This window comes from Malus domestica, chromosome 13, assembly GCF_042453785.1.
Source record: "Malus domestica chromosome 13, GDT2T_hap1".
Classification (NCBI taxonomy): domain Eukaryota; kingdom Viridiplantae; phylum Streptophyta; class Magnoliopsida; order Rosales; family Rosaceae; genus Malus; species Malus domestica.
The window spans coordinates 21,153,813-21,179,722 of NC_091673.1; the positions used below are offsets into that span (position 1 = coordinate 21,153,813).

Below are 25,910 nucleotides of genomic sequence, written 5' to 3' on the forward strand. Positions count from 1 at the left end.
GACGTTCCTTAGAGGCTTAGAGCCTCTCATCGCTAAATGTTTTGGATGAACACTTTACTTGTTTTTTGTTGTCCGGTAGCTTTCTAATTAACATGATGTAAAATACGCATTTAGGCCGAAAATTATAAGTTTGTATTTTGGAGAGGCAAACAATTTTTCACTTGGTTTATAAAATGACTTTAATCGTGCAAACAAAAGAATTTATGTTAGACTTGGAATCTTCATCAAATGTTTAGACTGAAGATCGATGATTAGGAACCTGAACCGACTTCGGTTTAACATAAAAAAGATAAGATATATACACACATGAATAATTATTACAGAGTAACTAGATTAATCAGTTTCCCGGATAATATTACAAAGTACTTAATTAATGTGTTTTATGCTTACATTCATCTCATCGCTACTCTCTGGTTTCTCTACCAGCTAAAGCCAAAGCATCTCCCGCAGTTTGATTCCCTATCTAAATATGGCTTTAGGATAACGACTTAAGTAAGGTGATACTGGTAACAATTACTGTTAGCTCTCAACAAAAAACAAAGAAAATGAAAAAAAATAAAAACAAAACAAAATTACTGTTAGCTGAAGACGATCACACATGATTGAAAGGACCATAAAATCCCACACTTAATTAAACCCTAAATTTAGATTAGGGACTGTAGGTACATGTAACTAAACCAAAATTAACAACCCTCTCTCTGTCGACTTTCCCAAATTAAACCTAGTCAAAACAAAAAGCGTGGGGTCAAACACTCTCTAACACCCATCGTTGTCATTTGTCTTTCTCAAATAACGGACCCTCCTTGTTCTATGCTGTTTTTACACAATTCCACCTTGCAGCTACCCTCTTTCTCTCTCCCCCTCCCTTTTTTTTCCAAACATATTTTCCTTCCCATTAGATGCCTCCACTCACCTCTCGTCGTCCGTCCGCCACCTCTTTTCGGACGACGAGCGGAGTCATCTCCATCATCTCCATCATCTCCATCACCATCGCCACTTTCTCAACAACACACCAACGACGTCCTTATCTTTGATTTCCTATCAAATGTCACATCTAAATACAAGAGAAAATACGTAAATTGTAGATTCTAGCCTCGCTTCTATTTGAATTTCCATTCTAAAAGCTTTGAGCGCGATTTGAATTATCTTACTCTATCACGACAATGTCCCAATCAATCTTAGCTCCCTTCCAGCTTTTGGAACTCAACGTAATATCAGCGCAGGACCTTGCGCCCATGTCGCGTTCCATGCGCACATACGCCGTTGCATGGGTGCACCCGGATCGAAAACTCTCAACACGGGTGGACACCTCAGGCCACAACAACCCTACATGGAACGACAAGTTTGTGTTCCGTGTCGACGAGGACTTCTTGCATGAAGACACATCCGCGGTCATGATCGAGATCTACGCCCTTCATTGGTTCAAGGATGTTCACGTGGGAACCGTCCGTATCTTGGTTGGTAACCTTATTCCAACCCCGGCAAAGCCCCACCACCACCATCCTCAAGTGGGCATGCGTTTCGTGGCGCTCCAGGTGCGCCGCCCCTCGGGTCGGCCACAGGGGATTCTAAACATCGGCGTGGCGCTGCTTCATAGCTCTATGCGGAGCATGCCCTTGTATTCCCAACTCAGCGCCTCAGCAGTTGGATATAAAACTTTGATGGGCGAAGACGACGCGCCGCGCAGCACCAAAACCCACCACACCGGAAGCCAAATGACGACGTATTCGAAACCCGAGCTGAGGCGCACCAAGAGCGACTCCAGCTCAATGTTCGGGTCAGAGCTGAGAGAAAAGGAATTCAGACATAAGGGTAAAAAGGAAAAAGCAACTTCCGTGGTTAACTCGTCAGATGTCAGCGCTAGAAAAAGCAAGAAGGGTCGCGGTTCCAAAGCGAGCTCGTTGGTTGGCGGCTCATCAGATATAATTTACAGGAATGGCAAAAAGGGAAAAACAAGTTCTGTAGTCAGCGCGTCGGATGTTAGCTACCGAAAGGGGAAGGCGAGCTCCATGCTCAGCGCCTCGGATGTGGGCCCACCAAAGAGTTGGAAAGACAAAAAAGGGAAGCCAAGCTCCGCACTCAGCGCCTCCGATGTCCGCGCGCATGACCCACCGAAGAACGAGAGCAATGGCAACGAGAAACCGGCCAGCTTCGTCCTCAGCGCCTCCGAAGCGGAAGAACCGCCGAGAAAGATGCCTGCCAGTCACAAGCCCTCCCCGAAATTCACCCTGGTGGACAATTTTGGTGCTACCCCCGCGCGGAGGTCGGCTCTGCCAGCTGGCAAGTCGCCATTCCAGAGGCTGCAGTCGCCCTACAACGCGTATGCGACGCCAAGAAAGTCGAACCTCATGGCTGTTCCATTCCTAACGGAGTCGGAGCTGGGGCCGTCGCCGTCGGAGGTGGCTGCGGCGATAGCAAAGGAGCGAATGGACCAGGACAACGAGAGCTCAGTTGTGGTGGGTGCGTGGAACGAGGATGACAGCGTGGAGGGGTTGCAGTCGAAGCTAGAGCGGTGGCGGACGGAGCTCCCGCCAGTGTATGATAGGGGAGAGTTTTCGAGCTTTAAATCCAGTGAAACGCGCCACACACGGCGACACAGCGATGGGAGCAATGGGCTGTTCTCTTGCTTTAGTAACATATGTGGAATCGAGTGCTCCATCGTATGCGGGTCGGGCGACCAAGAAAAACCTCAGAGGAAGAACGGGAGTAAGAATGGCGGGCGGGTCCATCGGAGTCCATCGGTAGGAGATCTAAGCTACGTATGATCAACCCGAATGGAGATGGGTTAACGGGTTGGATCTTCGGTGGGAAATATTCCGGGAGATGAGAGTAACAGCTTTGCTGGTGCTAATTTACGCCGGGGGAGTACTGTTGGGAAAATAACCACTGAAATACATAAGGGTAATATGGAGTGCAGGATAAGAATGTGCACACTGGGGGGTGATGTTAGCAAGTTGAGTTGAGCTCGGTTAGATAATTCTTCCCACTTCCCTCATTTTAATTTTGTTTTTCTCAAATTTCTGCTGTCTAATCTAATCTAATTTATTCTTTCTCAAAAACCCAAAAATAAAAAATAAAAAAAATTATAAAAAGAAAAAGACAATGAATAAAGGTATCGACAAAATTCAAATTCATTTTACATCTTATTTGTTGATGTAGAATATTAAAGCTTATATTGCATAGTTGCGATGTGTTATATCAAAAATGTGGTGTGTTAATGAATTTATTTATGCATAAAATATAATTCTTTTTTGGTGTATGGAATCTAGATGTGCATATTTTGCGATGTGCCACCTGCGAGTTTGCTGCATCTTTTTTAGGACGATAAGGTCGATCAGCATGGTTGGACTTAGAATGATTATGATGCAGGGCGCAACGGATAGAAACAAAATAAAATGATAGATAACATTGATAGATATGGTCCACTATCTCTTAGTACGATGAGAAGCCTGAAAACCCTATAAACTTTGGTTCTAGTACCAACCTACAATGTAGACACTTGAAAGAATAAAGCACCAGACTCTTAAACAAGAGAAAGACACAAATATGAGATATAAATCTCTCTGAATATTTCATTCACCAACAAAAACATCCAACTCCTTCATCTTACAGAAAGAAATAGTTTTTATAACCATTTTGTAACATATATTCAGAAATTAGAAAGGCAATAAACTTAAAATGACAAAAAATTGAAAATTACATAAAGAAAGTAATCTAATCAACCAAAAAAACGTCCAAAACGCCCTGGCTATTATTAGGAGCTACTAATGGCTGTTATTAAGCTTTTCTAATTTGTTATAGTCATTCATTTTAGCCCAATGATTCAATAAATGCACTAGCGAACTGGCATGCATCATCCTCTTCGATTTGGAGAAAATTCGCCCTCGAATTTGCATTTCCAATATCGTCGATGTCCCATCTGTATGGAATGAGGTTTTTCACATTATGGCTTGGTAATTTGGTGTCACGATTGAAACAATCGAACTTGGTAATCCAAGAAGTCGGGACACTCCGCAAAAGAATAGCTTAGCAACTTCCGAAGCATCCATTGTCTTCTTACAGGCAATAAGGTAAGCCATTTTGGAAAATTGATCCCCCACAACAAAAATTGAGTCTAAACCATGCTGAGTATGAGGCCAACCCAAAACAAAATCCATGCTCATGTCCACCCATGGTTGTGATTGAATGGGTAATGGCATGTACAAAGCAGCATTTGTTGCCTTGCCCTTAGAAACTTGACAGATTCAACATTGTTCCACAAAACAATATACCTCTTTTCGCATGGCAGGCTAGAAATGAGAAAAAAAACAGTAGTGTAAAGGTTTTGTCCCTTCCAATGCAGTCATCGCTATGTAACTCTTTTATGATCTGCAGCCTCAAACTAAACTCAGGTATACAAAGTTGATTCCCTTTAAAGAGAAACCCATCATGGAACACATAATATGTTCTTCTCGAATGAACTTTTCCCCGATTTCTGTTTGGTCTTCCTCTGTCTTTCGAATACCCAACAAGTACTTGCCACAATAGCTAATTAAGAACCACAAATTCAGCATGCATCAACATATCCAAATAGTACAAAATTCTAAATAATTTCATTCTTCTCCACTTTGTCATGTTCCATGAATTTAATCTTTTCTTGATGACATAAATTGCATTTGAGTGCACATACAATTTCCAGCAAACATCTTGATATTTTAGACTTTGAAAAGTATAGACATAATTAGAACAATGTGAAAATTTTCTTTTCTCCAAGTAAAATTTTGTAGCGTGACAAGCAATGAACGATTCCTAAACATAATCATAAAAGTTATAGAAATGTAGAATAGATTTTACCACAAGTACCTCAACCATTGAACCTAAATCTTCATCACCATTGTATTCATCCAGAATCAGGGAAGAATCCCAATCGGCAACACAATAAGCTTCGATTTGCAAAGTAAATTGAATTTCATTAGCTACTTTAATCACAAGCATGTAATCTTCATCATACTCATCATAAATTGGTAGAGAACTCCAATAGACTAAGTTATCGATTTCGTAAAAACCTAACAACAGCAACATAATAACCCAAGAATCGATTAGGGCTTTGATAACCAACTGATGCAGGGTGCAGCAGATAAAAACGAATAAAATGAATTTAGAACACAAAATTAGGATAAAAATGATGGATAGGTATGATAGATAGATATGGTCCACTATCTCCTAGTGCGAGGAGAGACCTGAAAACCCTAAGAACTTTGGTTCTAGTACCAGCCTACAATGTAGACACCAGAAAGAACAAAGATGCAAACTCTTAAACAAGATAAAGGCACATAAAAACGAGTTTACAACTCAAATATCAATATGATAATTCAAACAACTTCTCCCCTTCTTCTTTACAAATACAAGTATTTATAGGCTTACAACTTAAAGTGAAAAATATGGAAAGACACAAAAAATAAAATCTTACTATATAACTCCTAAAAAACTAAATGATTTCATAAAATGTCATTAACCTAGGAATTCCATAAGCCATAAATTTAAAGCTACATACATGCATTATGACACACCCCGTCCCGAAGGAGGGCATGCTGGCCGTCACATGAGAGTGACGTAACCATTTACACAGTTCGGAAGCTTTTAAAATACAATTATTAAAATGGAAACCCTCGAGGGTGAGTCCTACTTTTGTGAATTCTGTCAGAATACCGTTGGATTCCTCGTGGCCACCAAAACTCTGCTATCAAGAACCTGGAGGGGCGAAAAACAAAATTGAGTGGGTCAGTAAAACCAAGCTTTTCAAAAACATTTCGCCAAAAATAATTCTAACCCCTCACTGTAAAACCTGTATACTTTTCCCAGAAAATAGTATAATAACATAATACTTTTCATAAATCTCGAATCATCAATTTTTCGTTAAAACCCGAAAGTATGCCATGTTTTAATTTCGAAAACAAAATAAATGATGCATCAATGTAACAGGTGAAAAGTTGAATTAACCGGAGACCCTGCAGTTGGTCTTGTACGGTTAATTCCATAGCTCAACATCCAATCCAACCGGAGTCACCTCGATGACCTGTACGGCACTACACTGCAGATAAGTCGGAACTACCTGAAGTAGTCTGTACGACATGGATGGTGTAATAATACGCTCTAGTGCTTCTCTCATCAATCATCTGTGCACATAATCTAAGGTCACCCACTAGTCGAAATCACATCTAGTAATCTATACGACTAGCATGTCGGAACCCTCACTTGGTCTGTACGACATCCACCTACTTGGATCCAAGACGAGCGTGCGGTGTGGTGAATAATATAAGCACTAACACCATGATTGCAGGTTATGAGCTATCCACAATATACACATCAACAATGCACATGAATAATATAAAACTCACCTGATACTTACCTGTGCGTCCACAGCACCAATTCACATATATATATGCATCATACATCAATTCATGCTTTTCATATACTTCTATGCATGACATTTCAAATCATACTTTTCATATAAATCTATCCATGGCATTTTAAATCATACTTTCATTTAAATTCAATTTCTGGGAAAACTCAATAGTATATAGGTAATACGAAAACAAAACTGCCCACTCACCTGGAGTTCGCCCTACAACTCCCTAGCACAACACATCAAGGCGTCATGACGATCGCCGCCTAGAACAATAATCAAATCCAACCTCAGAAATCATATCGATAGAATATAACTTATATAAAACACATCACTACGCAGTTCGATCCGAAAGATCTGCAACTCAGATTTTAAAACCATAACTTCCAGAGGTCCACAATATATCTCTAGGACAACATCCTGAAATTTCATTACCATCCAACGGTCGGATCTCCGTCAATTTCCAAAACTAAGTGACGGTTAACATTTTATTTTATGAACTTACAACTCCAATTCTGGAAGATCCGTAACTCGGATTCCCAATCCGTAAGTTCCAATAATCCTCAAATATTACGTATTACAACGTATCAAAGTTTGGTGACGATCCAACGGTCGGATCGTCAATTCACATTTTCACCTAAATGCGAAAACTATAAAACGTTATTTAAAGCACCTAACCAATAATCGTAATAACTTTCTCATACGGTGCTCAATTTGGGTATATGAATATACCACAGTGATCTACTCGACGTCACGAACGTCGACATATTTTTAGATTATTTTTTTGATGTGCCACACGCCCTCACGCGCCGCACGTGGCACGGGCCTACGCGCCCCCCACGCGCCCTTCTTCTTCCTTGGGTCGCCGGACTGGTTTTTCCGGCGACCGTTTTCCGGCCACTTTTAAAACCTCTTGTTCTCCTTCGTTTTTCACCCATTTTCTTCGTATTTTATATCAAATTGAAGCCCCAAACATGTAGAATCACGATAGACTAGTTTAAGGCTCTAAAAATCAAGAAATCTCACCGGAAAATTCCCAAGAAATTCGGCCAAAATGGAACCACGTGATCCCGACGTCCAAATCCTTCAAACGAAGTACTCCGAGCCTCCTTAGGACTTCACTAAGCTCACTACAAGCTTAGAATTCCCTGAAACACGACATTTTACGTGTGCATAAACAGTAACTCAAAAATGGAGGTTCGGGTTTCCCGTGATTTCGAGGGTTTCACTTCCTAAAACTAGTACCAATGAACTCATAACGTCGAAAGGATGAAGATGCATACCTTGGTTGCCTCGATCCGTCGAGTTTTTGGAGGGTTTGGGTGTGTGCCGTACACATTGGGTGTGTGTGAGGTCGAGGGAGAGAGACAGAGAGTGCTACGAGAGGGAGAGAAGACAGGGAGTGCGTGTGTGTGTGATTGTGTGGCCCAACACAATCCTCACCATCCATCCAAATCCCTAACCACAAAAATTCAAATTCCAAAAGTTTAATCCCAAAACTTACAAAATTAATTCAAATAATGTCACACACACACGTACCTTAATTCCCGCCAAGGGTAATTACGTCAATTCACGTCCCAGATATAAAAATCCCGGGACGGGCTGTGACACATTATAACTCCAAAAATGCATGTATTATATTATAAAACTTAAATCCCAGCTGCCAGTAATTTTATGTAATAACGCCTTTAGTCCTTAGCGTGTATCATTCTCATCTGGTTGGAGAGAATTCGTCCTCAAATTCGGATCATCATATGAGTTGGAGCGATAAAATTGAACTATGCCGGTCCAAACAAATAGATATTTGGAGCATTTAATATTGACTGTTGAAGTGTGAAAAGCACCCTTAATGGCATACCTCGCAACCTTGACATTCTCCTTCTTCATGATTTATAATACCAACCAAAACTTTGAAAATTTTGAAGCAGAAGACATCGACCCCAATTAAATCAGCATATCCAGAAGTTTCTAATGAACTCATTAAATCATGAAACTCCAACTTCAAAAATTCTTTGTAATCAGCATTTTTAATAATTAGACAATATTCCATATCAACATTTCGTTAAACCACGCAAGAACTTTGACAGCAAACGTGATAAGTACCATATGGAGAATGATCAAACTCCGGAAGAAGATCAAGATATAAGAGACAATCACCTGAATAATTTTCACAACATATTGGACATGAACTATCCAACCAACGATCAAATATTGGAGGAAGGTCCAGATTTAGATCTTCATCTAATGGCATCTGTGACATGCTGAATATAACGTCACCCTTGGATTGAGTTGACGTTTTGATACCAACTGATGCAGGGTGCAGCGGATAGAAACAAAATTAAATGATAAATAAGATTGATAGGTAGGGTCCACTATCTCTTAGTGCGAGGAGATGCCTGAAACCCCTATAAACTTTGGTTCTAGTACCAGCCTACAACGTAAACACTAGAAAGAACAAAGCAGCAGACTCTTAAACAAGAGAAAGGCACAAATATGAGATAGAAATCTCTCTGAATATTTCATTCACCAACAAAAACGTCCAACTCCTTCATCTTACAGAAAGAAATGGTTTTTATAACCATTTTGTTTGTACCATACTTAGGGCCTCCGTATTTAGACCTCGTATAAATACTCGAAAGACTCAAATGTAATTATGTAATAAATGAAGGGGCAAATATGTAATAAGTGAGGAGCCCTTATTCTATAAAATGACTCATCACTCTCCTCATTAAGGGAGGCCAATTCTTAGGCCATGGGAAGAACTCTCTCACCTTTAGAAGCTCTCACCCTCTCATCCTCTCACAAACAGATAAATACAATATCAGTGTGGACGTAGCCCAAATATTGGGGTGAACCACAATACATCTTGTGTTATTTACTTTCTTGCAAATTCACGGTCGGATTTACGTTGTTCCAAGACCCCTCCGGTTTTATGCATCAACATTTGGCACCGTCTGTGAGAAATGACACAAAAAGCTATGTCGGTTCTCTCTCATTTTTTATCTCACCACCGTGAGACCTCACCACACTCCACCGTGAATCTGCAAGAACTCGAGATCCTACTTGATCTGCAACCAGGGATTTCAGAGAGACCAGAATCTGCAGACGCCACAAAGCCACCAACCAGTTTATACTCCTCAACGGTCCACCTAAACGAGAAGGCACTAACAAAACCAAGGCCGAGGATGCATGCATCTGGAAAATTTGGTGGTACCAGTTCGTTAGAGGAGACATCGTCATCATCTCAGTCACGCAAGAAATTAACAGCAAACCCGGATATAAGTTCTACCAGCTCGTTGATCTTTGACGATCCTGAAACACAAATACTTCCAAAATGATCATTTACACGGTATCGTTCAACTGTTTACTGGAACGTTGTAAAAGTTCCTGGCTGCTTCACATTTTTGGAGAAACTGCCCACTTCATGAAGGTTTGTGGTTTCTGCAAACACCGCCTTATTCCCGGCCGCGATATTTACATGCACAGAAGTGACACAGCTTTCTGCAGTCTAGAATACCGGCAACAAGATAAACCAGAAGACGCAGAGTTTAGATGGAAGCAAGAAGCTGAGGCAGAAACTCCACAAGCTGCTCCCACTGAAGAAAAGATCTGCCTCTCCGTACTTTTCAAGACGAGGGAAAATAATACCTTCAAACCTGCCAAACTGTATAAAGTGCAGTCCAGGTGTGAGCTACCCTCTCAAGAAATAACAAATTGATAAACCAACGGCTATACAAAGAGAAGAGTAACTTGTTGCAAAAGAGCAGAAGCAGAGCGAAGATGGATATGGTGAGTGCGAGTGCGAGTTCGAGTGCAAGAAAAAGGAAGACGACGAGTTTCCACAGCGAGAAGATGACTCTAGAAGATTACTTGCTCTTCATTCAATCCAACTTCCACCTCCATCTTACCGTCGCTCATCTCAATCAGATCATTTCTATGCACGGATACAAGAAGATCTACAAAGTTCCCAATGCACATTTGAGCGACGCCGTGGGCTCGCTGCCACTAGTCGATCCGGCTCGCTTGAAGCTTAGAGACTACATCTCTCCATTTGTGATCACCACCCTGGAGGACGTCGTCGCCGACTTCGCCGACCTCAACTGGAATGAGTGCTGCATCACATCCGTCAAAACCCTAAGCTTATGGAAACACACAACATCCGCCCATGCTCCTCCTATGAGCCCCAGCCACGACGTCATCCAGTACTTGCAACTTCAACAATCACCGTCGTTGGCCCTTGATTGCAGACCCTACGGCTTCATTTCTGCTCCTAACTCTACTTCCAAGACTGCTCGTCCAGAGAAGAAACTGGTGCCGAAGAGGAAGAGGAAGCGATCGCCGGTAGCCGCCGGTTTCGCTCGTGCTGCTCTGGACTCTGTTTTGTACGAATCTTACTGACGTCACAGACGTACCCTTACCCTGTTGGCAGGAATTAGGGACGGGAAAGGTAGTGTTGTGGTATCCGCGAAGCTCTGTTCCAGGTTTTTTACAAATTTTATGAAGCAGAAACCCGCATAACAGAGGGTTGTCAAGAAATGCGGTGGGGCATTGGTTCGAAAATGACCCCGTTTGAGGCATCTCACCGCTGAATTTGTTGTTTCAGAGATCTAAGCTCACCGTCACGGGTAAATCACCGAAGGATTTCGGAATCTTTCCCGATAAGTGATTATACGATAGGTTAAACGCGTCGATCAGATACCTTCTGATGCCTACACCCTTATGATGCTCAAAGTTGATAGCTGGGATTCTTTGGGGTTTCAGATGCAGCAAGTGCCGTCTCTGAACCTCCTCATACTCACCGAAGTGAAGCATCAACTACAATGGCAGCCAGTGCGCCTACGCGGTTGGATACATTCTAAACCAAACTGCCGCCAGCTACGTCCTGTTTGCCATCGATTCCACCATCTCCACCGATGGCGGCATCAACAGCTACGCCTTAAACTTCCTGGATACCATATCGCTGCTTTCTTGGCTTTGCTGTAAACCTGCAATGCAGCAAAAAGAGAGAAAGGGTAGAAAGTGAAAAGAAAAAAAGCAAAAGCAAGTATGTGCAGGTGAATATGTCTATAGGTGGAAAAGAAAAAGAGACTGAGTGAGAGAGGTGCAGTGGAAAAGAGGAAAGAAATAAAGGAAAAAGAGGAAAGAGGAAAACACTTGGATAAGTATATTGACCTTTTACAGCTGGAGTACACCAACTGGTGTTCAGATCTCGTGTTGTATACTGACCTTTCATCATGCTTATTCCCATTTTGAAAAAACCCATTCGGAGAACATGCAAAAGCATCAAAGTATGAGAGACCATGCCTGCTGACCAAACCTGCCTTCACGTGAAGTTTTCCTCCAACAGCTGGACCGCTAAGGTTGATATGAAGGGAGAAATCTTGCTGTCGCCAAGTCCCAGCAATTCTTTTTTGAATGATGTAATTTATTTTTCTTATCTTTCAGAGACATCTGTATAACCCCATCAGAGGGTAATTAAAAAAAAAAGGGCAAGCCCAAAATAATAGGCTGGAATATTATGTGGAGGGCAAAGGCCTACATGCCCAAAAGAGCCAGGCCCTGTGGCTCTAAATTTAGTCGGCACCCTGCCGCTATTATCACCAATCAGGTGATCAAAAGTACGCACAGTACTCCAAAATTATTTGGCACCCTGCCGCTATTATCACCAACCAGAAGATCAAAAGTACGCCCAGTACTCCAAAATTATTCGGCAACCTGCCGCTATTATCACCAACCAGGTGATCAAAAGTACGCTCAGTACTCCAAAAATATTCGGCAGCCTACCGTTATCATCACCCACTAGGTGATCAAAAGTACGTCCAGTACTCCAAAATTATACATGAGCATCACTCATGACAATCATACATAAACATTCATGACCATCATTCATATCAACATTCATGAGCATCACTCATGTTAACATTCATGAGCATCACTGCTCATGTCAACATCTATGAGCATCACTGCTCATGTCAACATCTATGAGCATCACTCATGTCAATCAACATAAACATTCATGAGCATCACTCATGTCAATCTAGCTTCAAAAGCTTCATTTACAAAACTCTAGCTTCGAAAACTTCATTTACAGAGCTCTAGCTTCGAAAGCTTCATTTATAGAGCTCTAGCTTCAAAAGCTTTATTTACAAAAGCTCCAGCTTCAAAAGCTTTGTTTACAGAGCTCTAGCTTCAAAAGCTTCACTTGCAAAGCTTTACCTATAAAGCTTCAGTGCAGGGTAAACAAATACCACTTCGGACCATACATGGATTCAATTTGAAGTCTCCAGCCAATAGACTCTATTGACCGAAGACTTGGAGGACTACATTATGTACCATATAGTGGACCTCAACTGGGCCTCATGAAAAATACTTGGGGGAATCTAACCCATTACTTATGTATTAAGGAGCGAACCCTTATTCTATAAAAGGGACTCCCTCACCATCATTAGAGAGCATCGTCGCAAACTGAGCAACCGCCTCGCCGCAAGCATCAACTCTAGCCCATTATTTATGTATTGAGGATCGAGCCCTTATTCTATAAAAGGGACTCCCTCACTTTCATTAGAGAGCACCCATTATTCATGTACTGAGGAGCGAGCCCTTATTTTATAAAATGGACTCCCTCACCATCATTAGAGAGCATCGTCGCCAGCAAAACAACCGCCTCGCCGCGAGCATCAACTCTAGCCCATCACTTATGTATTGAGGAGCGATCCCTTATTCTATAAAAAGGACTCATTCACCATCATTAGAGAGCATCGTCGCCAGCTGAGCAACCGCCTCGCCTCGAGCATCAACTCTAGCCCATCACTTATGTATTGATTGAGGAGCGAGTCTTTATTCTATAAAAGGGACTCCCTCACCATCATTAGAGAGCATCGTCGCCAGCTGAGCAACCGTCTCGCCGCGAGCATCAACTCTAGCCCATCACTTATGTATTGAGGAGCGAACCCTTATTCTACAAACGGGGCTCCCTCACATTCAACGCCACAAGCCGAGCCAACCAAGGCAACATAAGCCACAAACCAAGCAGCCTCGCAATATGTTCTACTTCTGGATGAGCATCATTTCAGATTGAGCACCGTCTCATATCGAGTATCAGTCCTAGACGACATCTAGTTACTTCGGCCCACACATGGACTGAATTTCAAGTCTCCAGCCAAAAGACTCTCTTGACTGAAGACTTGGGAACTACTGTTTGTACCATACTTAGGGCCTCCATATTTAGACCTCGTATAAATACTCAGGGGACTCAAGTGTAATTATGTAATAAATGAAGGGGCAAATATGTAATAAATGAGGAGCCCTTATTCTATAAAATGACTCCTCACTCTCCTCATTAGGGGAGGCCAATTCTTAGGCCATGGGAAGAGCTTTCTCACCTTCAGAAGCTCTCACCCTCTCATCCTCTCACAAACAGAGAAATACAATATCAGTGTGGGCGTAGCCCAAACATTGGGATGAACCACGATACATCTTGTGTTATTTACTTTCTTGCAGATTCACGGTCGGATTTACATTGTTCCAAGACTCCTCCGGTTTTGTGCATCAACAACATGTATCTTGAAATTGAAATATTTAAGGTTCGTTTGATAACTATTTCGTTTTTAATTTTTAGTTTTTTGTACTTGAAATACGGGGAAAGGATATTTGCAAAAGAAATGATTGTATGTTAGATGAAGTATGTAAGAAAAGTTACACAAAATGAAAATTAAAAGCTTAAAAACTAATTTAAGTTGTTTTCACTTTGAATTCACACTTCTTTATTTCTTCATCTCCTTCTCACTACCCTTCTTCATTGATCTTATCTCCCTTATACTTCCCATATCTATGTTGAAATTTTTAATTTAAAATATAATAAATTATTTTATTTGAAGGGAAATTATATTTGATGAGTTGTGACTATTCAAGAATAAGGGAAAGGGGGCAACTTTTGCCTTTAAATTTAAAAGATTCAATTCTTGGCTCTTCAAAGAAAAACACCACTATTTTGAAGAGTCACTTTTACATATATAGACACCTCATCACATTGAGTCAGTAGTCAATTTATTAGTTAGGTCATTCAAAGTTTGTGGATGCAAATTCGTACACGACTGATTAGACAAAATTCCATCTACAAGAGAACAAACAATGTTAGCCTAGTTGACGAACACCCTAAAAAAGGAGAAGGGTGTCCGTCATAGGGTCTCCGATGCCTAATTCAAAAAAGTAGTAGAGAGAATAGAGAACTTGAGAGAGTACTAAGTAGTAAGTGGCAATTACCGTTTCTTCTGTTTGACATGGCTATTTATAGGGAAAAACCTTAGCAGGCAGGTTGAAAAGGAGATTGCAGGTCAGTCTTCACAGTCATGTGAGCTAGCAATTTTGAAGGTCCATGTTGGTAAGAGCATAGTTGCACTGGACACCCAAGGGGAAACTCTAGAGAGTTGGTACCCTGATGTCATTGGACCAGGTGTGGCCCGATGGCAAGACATATTATGGGTGGTTCAAAAAACCCATAATATATGTCATGGTAGGCCTAGATCGCTCATGATCCGTACCATGAGCAACCCGGATGGCCTATGGTCCCTTAATGGCATAAAAGCTCGATTATCTTAGGGCAGACTATGTTGCTTCTTTGCCATGTCTGATGAATCTTTGACCGCATATCAAAATTTTGACATAAGGTATGGTGCACACCAAACCATACCAAAATTTTGGCTTATTTTTAGTCATGATACTTGTACTCTTTACAAAATCTCATTTTAATCCCTGCACTCTATTTTGTTTCATTTTATCATTTGAACTCTTCCTTCATCCCACATTACTCCGTTTCGTGAGTTCAGTCATAAAATGAAGCATTTTTGCTCATCAACCTAAACTTTGGTATATGCTAAACCTACATCTAATTATTTGATACGTGTCATTTCACCTAACATTGGTTAATTGTTTTCAGAATTGAGAAAATAACATTTAATGTGAAAATTAACTAAAATTAAACGATCAAATAATTAGGTGTATGATAGTTATAATAGTGAGTAAAAATGCTCTGGTCGCAAAAATTATTAACCTGATGAGGTGTAAGAATAGACGCTGTAACGCGTGGGGTAAAGTAAGCGACTCACAGAAAGTGTATAGCTGTCTCGGACTAAAATGTAAAATGCAAAACTAAAAGAGCTGGGGTGTTATTGTCTAGTGGCTCCTACAGGTCCCCCGGTCAGCCGCGCACTCTGTCGGCTTACGTGACGCTAAGGTGAATGCAGTTCAGTAGTAGAGGCACGTGACATGGCTCCCACTCTGTCGACTTGTCCCACAGTTTTTAACCTTTGGACATTAATCCGACTTCTTTTCTTCTATTTTTGTACACATGTTTTTTTATACAAATTATTTCGCCCTTTATCGCCCACAAGTTCTCTCCTCTCCTCTACTAGTTGAACATGGTATTGCCGTCAAAGTAGCAGCTAATGGTCTCCGGGGTTGGGCTGCGTATCTTTTTTCAAAGGAAGCGAAATGCAAAATGTCCTTTCCATATTTATTAACAATGAAATATCATTTTCATCTCATCATTTTTTGACGACTCAAAAAATTATTTTTCAAGCTTAGACTTACCAACAGTGGAAAATGCGACACTTTTTCGTGTCCCCCACTCTCTTCCCTCATGCCAAACGTGGCCTTAAGGTTAAATGAGATTCGAAAGCATATGGTTCAAATTAAGTTGTCGGACTAAATTACATAATAAGTCATCGATAATAAATAGACATCAAACTCGTTGTCCAAGTGAGTAGGACTTAAAATTCTCATTTGTAAGCAGAGATGGATATTATTAAACAACAATGCAAGTAACATCTATTTGGCAAGATTGAAATAGGGGTTGGAAAATTACAAAGAACTTGGGTCTTTAATTTTTCTGCTAGCTACTTGGTCTTCAAACACAATGATGTGAACCTTACATGGTTGAATAACTAAAACTAAAATACACATGAATGAAGACTAATTAACATGATGCAGAAGTTGGGGGCATCCATTGAAATCGATGCAAACAGAAGGAGTTGATGAACACCAATGAATCTTCTGTAGAACTCCTATTTGTATACAACTACTCAGTAGGAAGTAATATATTGTGTATCTAGGCTTTTGCAGGGACCGAAGGTTTATATAGAGGTTATAATACTCTAGGCCCAGCTCAATAGCCTACAAGTCAGAAATTATATCTTTTTAGTTAAAATGATGTCTGAGATTTGCATAACATATCACTTTGATCTTTGATATTGAAAATAAATAAAAATGGTCCCTGAGATTGTCCACCATTCATTATTTTGGTCATTCCATTAAAAACTTTGTTAAGTGTCCCGGAGCTCTTGGTCGAAAGTTTGATCAATTTTCAAAGTTTCGTAATTCAATTGTTTATTAACCAAATTCGACCCATAATATATCAAAATAAAGATAGGAAAGTATAGAACAAAATTATACATATTTAGAAGGCCAATGGTTGCCGGAGATGGCCAGGAAATAGCCTGAAAGGTGACTGGTCCGCAGGAAAACTGGAAAACTCGCCGGAAACTGGGTAAACTTTAATGAAAAACCACATTTTTACACTAAAAAGTCAATCATGGTACTATTCACTTTACCCTTTATTTTGTCATTATCATTCAAACTCAAAGTTTTCAAGCCATTTTTATTAGTTTTCCTTTAAATTAATACCCACATCCATTCTATGTTCATTTTGGTTATTTAACATAGTTAGAGTTGTTTTAAATAAAAATTTACCAACCATTATAACATTGGTTTTTTTTTTTTTTTTTTTTTTTTTTTTTTTTTTTTTTTTTACTAAAAACACTTTTATAACTATAATTTATCAAAATACTTCATTGCTTTCTTTCACAACTACTTATTCTCATAACACAATAAAAACAATTTCTTCAAAGCATAACAATACCAAACTATTCCTAAGAATCATTAGGAAATACAGATCGTACTGTGTAACTGATTTTCACATCATATAAAATAGAGATATAGATAAAACAACATGTTACACCCAAGATTTTTCCTCTTAAAAAAATGTTTACTTCATTGTCATTGTCTCATTGTCAAAACGAAGGCATAGGGTAAACTTATGCAACATTGACTTATTTCTTTGTACCTTTCTTTCATAAACAAATCAATTGAATAGACTATCTCTACCCCTAACAAATTCTTGAGAAGCGGATCCCAATTCCATAATTTTGAATTTTAAATAACTAAATAATTTGGTTTTATTAATAATTAACTAGCAGATGAGCACACACTCTGTGTGTATGAACAATCGCTCATCTCCTTTCACGTTCTCCTTAAGCGCAACCGTTTTAGTTCATTCAAACTATCCAAAAACATCATGATTTCACTTACGTGTATAAAAAAATGATGGTGGGATAACTTCTCTTAATAAGTACATATTTTTTATCTTATGTAAATATTTTGATATAAAATTAAGAAAAAAGGGAAAGTTTAAAAGATATAAAATTACTATTTTACCCTTCTCATGTCAAATTGAAAGAATTGGAAGAAAATGAGGCAAAAAAATTGACAAGCCATCTTTTCTTAATAGAATAAGAATATAAATATAATAGATTTGTTATTTTCTCAGCTTTACTGAAAGGCCCACTATCCACTGTCAGTGCATCTCTCTTTAGGTCCCAACTTTCTCTTTTTTTTTTTTTTTGGACAAAGTAAGTCCCAACTTTCTAAAACTAGGTTTTGTGCCCTTTGTCTTACCAATAGTAGACAGCACCCAAGGAGAAACATAAATATAAAGGGTGCATAGATAAATAAGAACAGAATAATTCTTTTTCTTGTAAAAAGACTCAACCTTTAGACTTTAACCCTAATGCTTTAACTAATACTATTAATTAAAGCAAAGCTAAGAGACACCTAAGATCAAATTAATAGTGAATTAGTGATGGTCTTCCATTGTGGTATTTGGTAACCACAGATTTGAATGTTTGTTTGCCCATTATCTAAACAGTCCCTCTCACTGCATTTATAAGTGTTTCCTCTATATTTATAAAGAAAAACCTACAAAGAAATGTGACATTTACTCATAACAATCATTGAAACAACAAACGGATTTGTGTCTCAATTCATTATAAGCGTTTTTCTTTACACTTGAGGTTTTGTGTTCAAATATCCCCCTCCCTTCCCCTGAGAGTCGAACTTGAGACATTCTATAACATTGAGAGATAAATATCACTACATAAAGAGTTAGTTAGAAAGCATTTACTTAAGTATTATATTCGACTTACATAAACATAAATATTATATATATTTACGAAGAATTTGATTTTTACTATTGACATAACTTTTGCGCGAGTCCTTTGTTCAATTGTAATACTATTATGTAAAGAATTTCCTTCCAGTTGATCAAAACGCAAACATTATTTGGTTGAAATTAAATAAAACAAACAAAGAAAACTGGTGGGAGAGGGCTATGTTGCTAATAAAAATACTTAATTAAGAAAAACAAATTTTTACCCCAAAAAAAAAAAAAAAGGCAAATGTGACATCCCAAGAACTAGCACTATTACCAGCGTAATTTTTCTGTATACACAACTAAAATCCCTTTTTTCCTCATTGTCCAAGCTAAAAGGTCCGACAAGCCAAAGTTTAACATTATCATTAACCATCATACCAAGACCAAAAAGTTGAAAATACCATCATACTTGCTAGCAACTTGTATCATTTCCATCCTTTTCATCATATTATACCACCACACTTGTTTTAATTATCTTCATTAATTCTTTTTTTTTTTCTTCTAAACCTTATCGTACGGTACCACACAAATGAGCATGAAAGCAAAACATAATCTTTGTAATTAGAGAAACACAAAGAACCCAACAAAATTTTATATTTTTTATTCTCCATCTCAACCCTACTTTATTGCAAAAATATTAACATATTTTTCACGGAAGAACCAAACTAGATATTAACATATTTTTCACGGAAGAACCAAACTATTTTACACTAGACAATTTTATAGACCATTTATATCAATTTTAATTGTCAGATACCAAAGTGAAGAGTTATGCTAAATTTAACGATCATTTTAATTAGAAAAACCTATTTTTATTAAAATATTATAAAAGTAAGATATATTAACTTTGTACTCTATCAATTTTATAGCATATATTAATACATTAAGTCTTGTCACTTATTACTACAGTTTAGTGATATTCTTATTTACTTATAAGTGAAAGGTCTTAAGTTCAATTCTCGTCAAATACGAATTTAAACCATATTATTGTTGAATCCCACATCGTTCGTAGTAAAAGATAAGTAATAGTTTAAATATCCTAATCTCACTCTAACTAATACCGAGGCTTTTTGTGATAAAATTCCACACCTGAAGGATTGTGCATGTGGTAATTACCAAGTTGAGGACAATATCGGTGTTGTTAGAAGTGGGCCGTATGACTTTGATATTTCTACATGGTATTAGAGCCAAGGATCGGGCCCGCATTGTATTGCCACGTGATGGGTGGGTCCCCCTGGCCTCGTGCGATGATGGTGGGTCCCTTGGCCCCGTGTGTAGGTTGAGTTCCCTTGGCTCCACATGGTTACCGATGTGTGGATCTCCCATGTATGACCCACTCATTGGGTCCCATGTGAGGGGGCGTGTTGAATCCTACATTGGCCATAGTAAAAGATAAGTAAAAGTACCTCACTCTAACTAACACTGAGGTATTTTGTGATAAAACCCCACATTTGATGGATTTTGTAGTTGGTAATTACCAAGTTGGGGACAATATCGGTGTTATTGGAAGTGGGCCATATGGCCCGTCTCTCTGATATTTCTACAATTATTATTAGCATATTGTGAGGCTAAATTCCCTCAACTTTTTTTTAGTGTAAATAATATCGTTTGTTTCAAAGGTTTCAGTGCACAAAAAATTCTTTCAAACACAGATGAAAAAAACAAAGGGAAGTGTTATTGACACTCCAAAAATATCATTCTACACTTCTCACAAGTGTATTTTTCTTTCGGGAGATTATATTTACACATCCCAAATTAATTCTCCCACACCCTTTTAATTTTTTAATATTTTTCTATTAAGTGTTAGTGGTGTGTAGAAAATATTAAAAAAATTAAAAGAGTGTGGGAGAAGTAATTTGGGATGTATGAATATAATTAGTCTTTTCTTTCTAAATATAGAAAGTTTAGAGTGTAAAATGAGAAATTTGGAGTGCCAATAACAATTCTCAAAAGAAAAAAAAAAAGTCATAATCAATTGGCCTAATGGAAAGGGATCTTCTCCGTATCTCTTCCACCTAAACCTCATGACCCATAAATCCAGGCCCTTGAAATTTGATCTAATAGATACAAATAGAGAGCCCTATTAAAAGTTATAATAACTTTAATCGTTAAATCAAATTTCAAAGATTCAAATTTATGGGTCACAAGAATTAGATGGAAGAGATCCGGATAAGATCTCTTTCCTGACCTAATAACCAATTTTGTTTGTTTTAGTAACAACAGCAAGACCCAACACAGAGAAACAGATCCTTGAAAGATACGAATCATGTCTATTAAAAAATGAGAGTGGGTGGTGACTGGTGATAGTGCAAGGCGCACCAGCAGACACATGGGCCCCATCATCATCACTCTCTCCACCACCTACGCCTTCCCTCCCTCCTCCTCCCCCACCATCCCCTTTCCTCTGCTTTTGCCTTCCCCTGCTCCTCCTCAGTCCTCCCTCCCTTTGGTCCTTTCTATTCTATTTGACACTCATAAGTCATAACAAACAAACAAAATCCCACATCCGCTCTCTCTCTCTCTCTCTCTGAAACCCACAATTTCTTCAACCCTCTCTCTCTTGATCAGCTTGATGGAAGCCACACTTGGGTTGCTTGGTGGTGGAGGTGGGTCTTCTGGTGTCTCATCGAACGAGTCTACAATGTCAAAGGCGGAGGTGGTGGCGGTGGAGCAAGACTACGTGGGGATGTCCTCTGAGGCAACCTCTTACCCTGCTGAGGCAGAGCTTGAGCTGGGCCTCAGCCTTGGTGGCGGAGGGAAGCTCAGCAACCCATGTGCATGGGGTGAGCGTGGTAGAATCTTGACTGCCAAGGACCTTCCTTCCATGGTGGTCTCTAACGGCGCCTCTTCAGCTGCTTCTAGGTTCTCTCACAGACCCCATGCTTCTGCTGCTGTTGCTGTTTCTGGGACTAAGAGAGCTGCTGACTCTGCTCCCCAAGAGGGTGGCTCTCCCACTGCTGTTAGGTGAGAGAATATTCATAAAGTTGATGTCCTATCTTGTATTTGGTTGCTGAGAAAACTGATGGAAAGTTAGAAATTCAATTATGCACGGTTTGTGTCCAGTCCAGGAAAACAGTAAAGTTTAGAAAACCCCAATTAGTGGTTTATGTTATGCTCCCTTAAGAAAAGATTAAATAATTGTTCAAGTATTTTCGGTTTCTTTTTATTTAATTTTTTTTCTTGTTTAATGATTAATTGTTTTTAGTCTGATATATGTTTTGAATCTTTGATAATTCAAAAAAAATTTCCTCTACAAGTTCTGTCTTTTTAATATTTCATACAGTTAATTTTTTTATATAAAGTCCTAAATATGTATTTAAATTTATTATTTTATGTTTATAATATTCATTACATTGTAATACTAATTAATACCATGTTGAATACTTGAATGTATTGTTACTCTGAGAAATAATACGAATACTCTGTTTCTGTATTTTTGGAATTCCTGCATGTTTTGGATCGTTGATTTTGGTATATTGTATTATGAAAGCAGTCAGGTTGTGGGATGGCCACCTATAAGTGCTGCGAGGATGAACAGCTTGGTTAACCAAGCAAAGACTGCAAGGGCTGAAGATGATACGGCAGTTGGGGAGAAATCGAAGGACACTTCGAAGAAGAAGATCAACGTCGGTAGTAAGACAACTGTGAAAGAGAAAGGGCATCTCGGATTTGTGAAGGTGAACATGGATGGAATTCCAATCGGGAGGAAAGTGGATTTGAATGCTCACTCTTGCTATGAGACTTTGGCTCAAACACTCGAGGAAATGTTTATCAGCCCCACTACAACTATTGGTTAGTTGTCTTCCTTTGCCTTTGGAAAAATTGGATAGAGGACCTTATTTGTTGCTCAATTAATTACTTTATAAGCTTATGAGTTCCCATTAGGATGTATGGTTGGTACTCAATCATGGCCCGTTTGACTTGGCCAATTTTTCCCCGTGTGTGCCAATAATTTTGTGCTCATGTTAGGTGGAGACACGGAACAAGCAAAGAAGCCCTCGAAGCTTCTGGACGGATCCTCTGAATTTGTGCTCACATATGAAGATAAAGAGGGAGATTGGATGCTTGTCGGAGATGTTCCTTGGGGGTATGATGCTACTACCACTAATATTAGTTTTGTTAAAAAGAAGAGCATGGAAAACCTAATAACATAAAGATATAGGGATTATGATTGTCCGTGGAGCAATGTACTTCATATATAATTGATATTGCCTGAGATGTTATTAATAAGTATGTTTGCAATTTTTGTGGCATTTCAGGATGTTCCTCGGCTCAGTGAAAAGGCTTCGGATCATGAGGACATCTGAGGCTAATGGTCTTGGTACGTAAATTTGAAACCATCAAGCTTACATTTTGCCCTCCGAGTTTCAGTTGTCGGTGTTTTGCACTCCCATGAGATTATGAAGATCTCTGTCTAAGGCCGATTAATCATATTTATTTGCAGCTCCAAGATTTCAAGAAAGGAGCGAGAGACAAAGAAACAAACCTATCTAGAAAAGGCACTGCTGCGCATTATTTCCAAGTCTGGTAAGATGAATGAAGGAAACCTACAGTTTGATAACAGAAAGAAGTAGAAATTCAATGAGACAAAGAGTGCGAAGATCGGCTTCCACAGGCTGTTACATAGTGCTAGCATACAGGCCTGCATACTCGGCTACATGCTGCTGCTGCCTTCTCGTACTGTAAATATGGGAGCATTTCACTTCATATCTAGAGAGGAGAGTGCTGAGTTTTGCTGCAAAAGAAGCTTGTCTGGTTTTATTATTTTTTAATTATTTATTTCGGTTGTTTTGGTTAATCAGCACTTTTTTTACTTTCTTTTTATTTACTGTGCTTTTGCCCCTAGTTTTAACTTGAATTTTGAATCATGGTAAAAGGAACTGGATCCCTTCTGATCATTTGGAACTGAGCTACTCATCAAATGATCCGGCTTATTGAAATTTGATCCAACGGCTACACACAAGGAGTCTCTCTAAAAGTTATAATAATTGTAGTCGTTGGATCAAATTTTAATAGTCCGGATCATTTGAAAGTAGACTCAGTTTCAAATGATCCGGAGTGGATCCGGCTCCATGTTAAAAAAAACTCAATTACCTGCTCTACAACTGCAAACCGGTGCAAATGACAACGGAGGAGGGGACCCCAATCTTCAGATTGTCATAATTATTTCTGTTGTCTTGGGGTCAATGCTGTCATAATCCTAACTGGTCTGGCCCTTGTAGTAAAGCTGTAGTAGTTGTACAAACTCTCTGATTTGGTCTCTTGACCTGTGTTTGGAGGGACAAGGTGCCCTTTCCACAAGTCCCTTGTTTGGAGGGAAACTTCCTGACTCAGGGCAATCTGTTGCTTGGGACACAATTCATTTCCCTAGGGAAAGACTTCTCAAAGATGGTATAAAATATTGATGATATCGGAAATATCGGTAGTTCAAAAACATGGAAATTTCGATGGAAATATCGGGATATTATCGATATCGATAAAAATTGTATAAAAACCACGAAAATTGTAAGAAAAACTTTGAAATTTTTATGAAAACTTTGGAGAATGTTTATTTAGTCAATTATCTATAAGTTTATCAAAAACAATTAGAAGGAAATGCATTACATGATGGATTTAACTGATTTAAGTTGATTGTACAACGAGCTGGCAAACACTGTGAGTGTAGAAAATATGTAATAATTAATGAAAAAAAGATTAAACACACCATAATCATTTATATATAATGATTTACTACAATATTTTACACTTTATACATTGCATGGTAAGATACATGAGTGATTTAGTACCACATAAAGTTCCTATGAGGTTCAAAATTTTCACTATCTTCATCATCTCTATGTGTAGAGTAAGTTTATTGTCAAGAGTATTCATCAAATGATAAATCCCCAAAATAGTTTTGCATGTAATTGTTAACATGCCACTCATATAAATATAAATATTTTAGCATATTATCACTAAAACATAAGTGATATATGGTGGTTACGATGTTGGAGGAGTAAAATGGGAGGGGTTCAAATCCCTTTTGTTTGTGTTTTTTTTCCTCCCTTTTTCCCTTTTTTTTTCTTTTTTTTCCTTCCTTTACATCGATATTTTCGATATTTTAGCGATATTACACCGATATTTTGACAAAATATTACTGAAGTGTGAGCGAAATTATCGACATCGATATTTTCCGATATTATCGTTGATATTGTCGATATTTGTACGATATGTACATAGATATGTTCCGAAATATCCGTGATTCGAAAAAACCGAAATATCCTCGATATTTCGTCGATATTATCGATATTTCAGACTATGAAGATACCATATCGTCCTACGTCAATAATGTGTCATGTAAAACAGTTGTCTTTGTTTCTATTGGATTCTATCTCATTGTATCACATTTTGTTTTGTGATATTTGAGAATCACCGTCAATACCTTGGTGTAGGTCCGGGATAATTCTTTGTTCCACACTCTAGGGTTATTTACAACTATCCAATTAAGAATACTCAGATGTACTAGCAAGTGCATCAAAGATGCAGTCATCGATTTGCCCGAGAGGCCACAATTACCGCGAGCAAACATATTAATGACGAGGACGGCATTTTTGCTATGTTACTAATACTTGTACTTGCTCTGCTATTCTGCCCCATCCTAGCTGAGGAATAATTATGGGGTGTAAAACAAAAAAATATGCTGATTGGGGCCGGGCATGCTATACTTAATTAACTCCCCATTAACAATAAATAATAAATAAATAAATAAAAAGAAAAAGTAAGGCCATTCCATTAACAAAAGACCCACGCCCGAATTCCATAGCTTTGGGTCCGTTATCCCGATCATGATTTTCCTAACCCCAAAGGGAAAGGTCCTTCCCTTTTTGGCCAGTTGTGGGCGAGGAGGGATTCGAACCCCTGACACCGTGGTTCGTAGCCACGTGCTATAATTCTCTGAGCTACAGGCCCCACCCTGTCTCCACTGGATCTGTTCGCAGGAGTACCCTAAAAAAAGGGAGAGGAAAAAGACATGGCTTCACATTATTAGTGCGGAATGACACAATCACTTTACGGGGGTTTTGACCACATTCAATTTACTCAAGTCGTTACAAACTTGAACGTAATCAAGTTGATTAGAGTAGTGTCTTCCTCCTTTTTGCACTCAAGTTCAAAACCCCCTCACATGGTTCAGACTCTTGAGATTTCAAAGAATTTGCTCAAGGATTTTGCTTAGTTGTATGCAAGAAATTCCTAAAATAAAATCATGATTTTAAATCAGAA

General features: G+C 38.9%; 2 protein-coding genes and 1 long non-coding RNA gene across 3 annotated transcripts; 2 read left to right on the plus strand and 1 right to left on the minus strand.

Moving 5' to 3' along the window:
• Positions 1 to 839: 839 nt before the first annotated feature.
• Positions 840 to 3,139, plus strand: LOC114820728 (uncharacterized). The gene has a single exon (XM_029091963.2). It carries the CDS (start codon positions 1,164 to 1,166, stop codon positions 2,763 to 2,765), a length of 1,602 nt encoding a protein of 533 aa, XP_028947796.1. The 5' UTR covers positions 840 to 1,163; the 3' UTR covers positions 2,766 to 3,139.
• A 2,404-nt stretch (positions 3,140 to 5,543) lies between these two features.
• On the minus strand, positions 5,544 to 7,807 carry LOC139190535 (uncharacterized). Its single transcript, XR_011574811.1, has 4 exons — positions 7,669 to 7,807; positions 7,412 to 7,533; positions 6,593 to 6,651; positions 5,544 to 5,730 (listed from the first exon to the last, which is right to left on the minus strand). It is a non-coding gene; the product is annotated as an uncharacterized lncRNA (long non-coding RNA).
• Positions 7,808 to 20,886: 13,079 nt separating this feature from the next.
• Positions 20,887 to 23,448, plus strand: LOC114820666 (auxin-responsive protein IAA12). Its single transcript, XM_029091804.2, has 5 exons — positions 20,887 to 21,614; positions 22,144 to 22,442; positions 22,620 to 22,737; positions 22,910 to 22,971; positions 23,095 to 23,448. Exons 1-5 carry the CDS (start codon positions 21,223 to 21,225, stop codon positions 23,142 to 23,144), a joined length of 921 nt encoding a protein of 306 aa, XP_028947637.1. The 5' UTR covers positions 20,887 to 21,222; the 3' UTR covers positions 23,145 to 23,448.
• Positions 23,449 to 25,910: the final 2,462 nt, after the last annotated feature.

Coding starts and splice junctions, on each gene's coding strand:
- LOC114820728 (XM_029091963.2), top strand. CDS start 1,164: ATGTCCCAATCAATCTTAGCTCCCTTCCAGCTTTTGGAACTCAACGTA.
- LOC114820666 (XM_029091804.2), top strand. CDS start 21,223: ATGGAAGCCACACTTGGGTTGCTTGGTGGTGGAGGTGGGTCTTCTGGT. Junction 21,615..22,143: donor GGCTCTCCCACTGCTGTTAG/GTGAGAGAATAT, acceptor TTATGAAAGCAG/TCAGGTTGTGGGATGGCCAC. Junction 22,972..23,094: donor ATCTGAGGCTAATGGTCTTG/GTACGTAAATTT, acceptor ATTTATTTGCAG/CTCCAAGATTTCAAGAAAGG.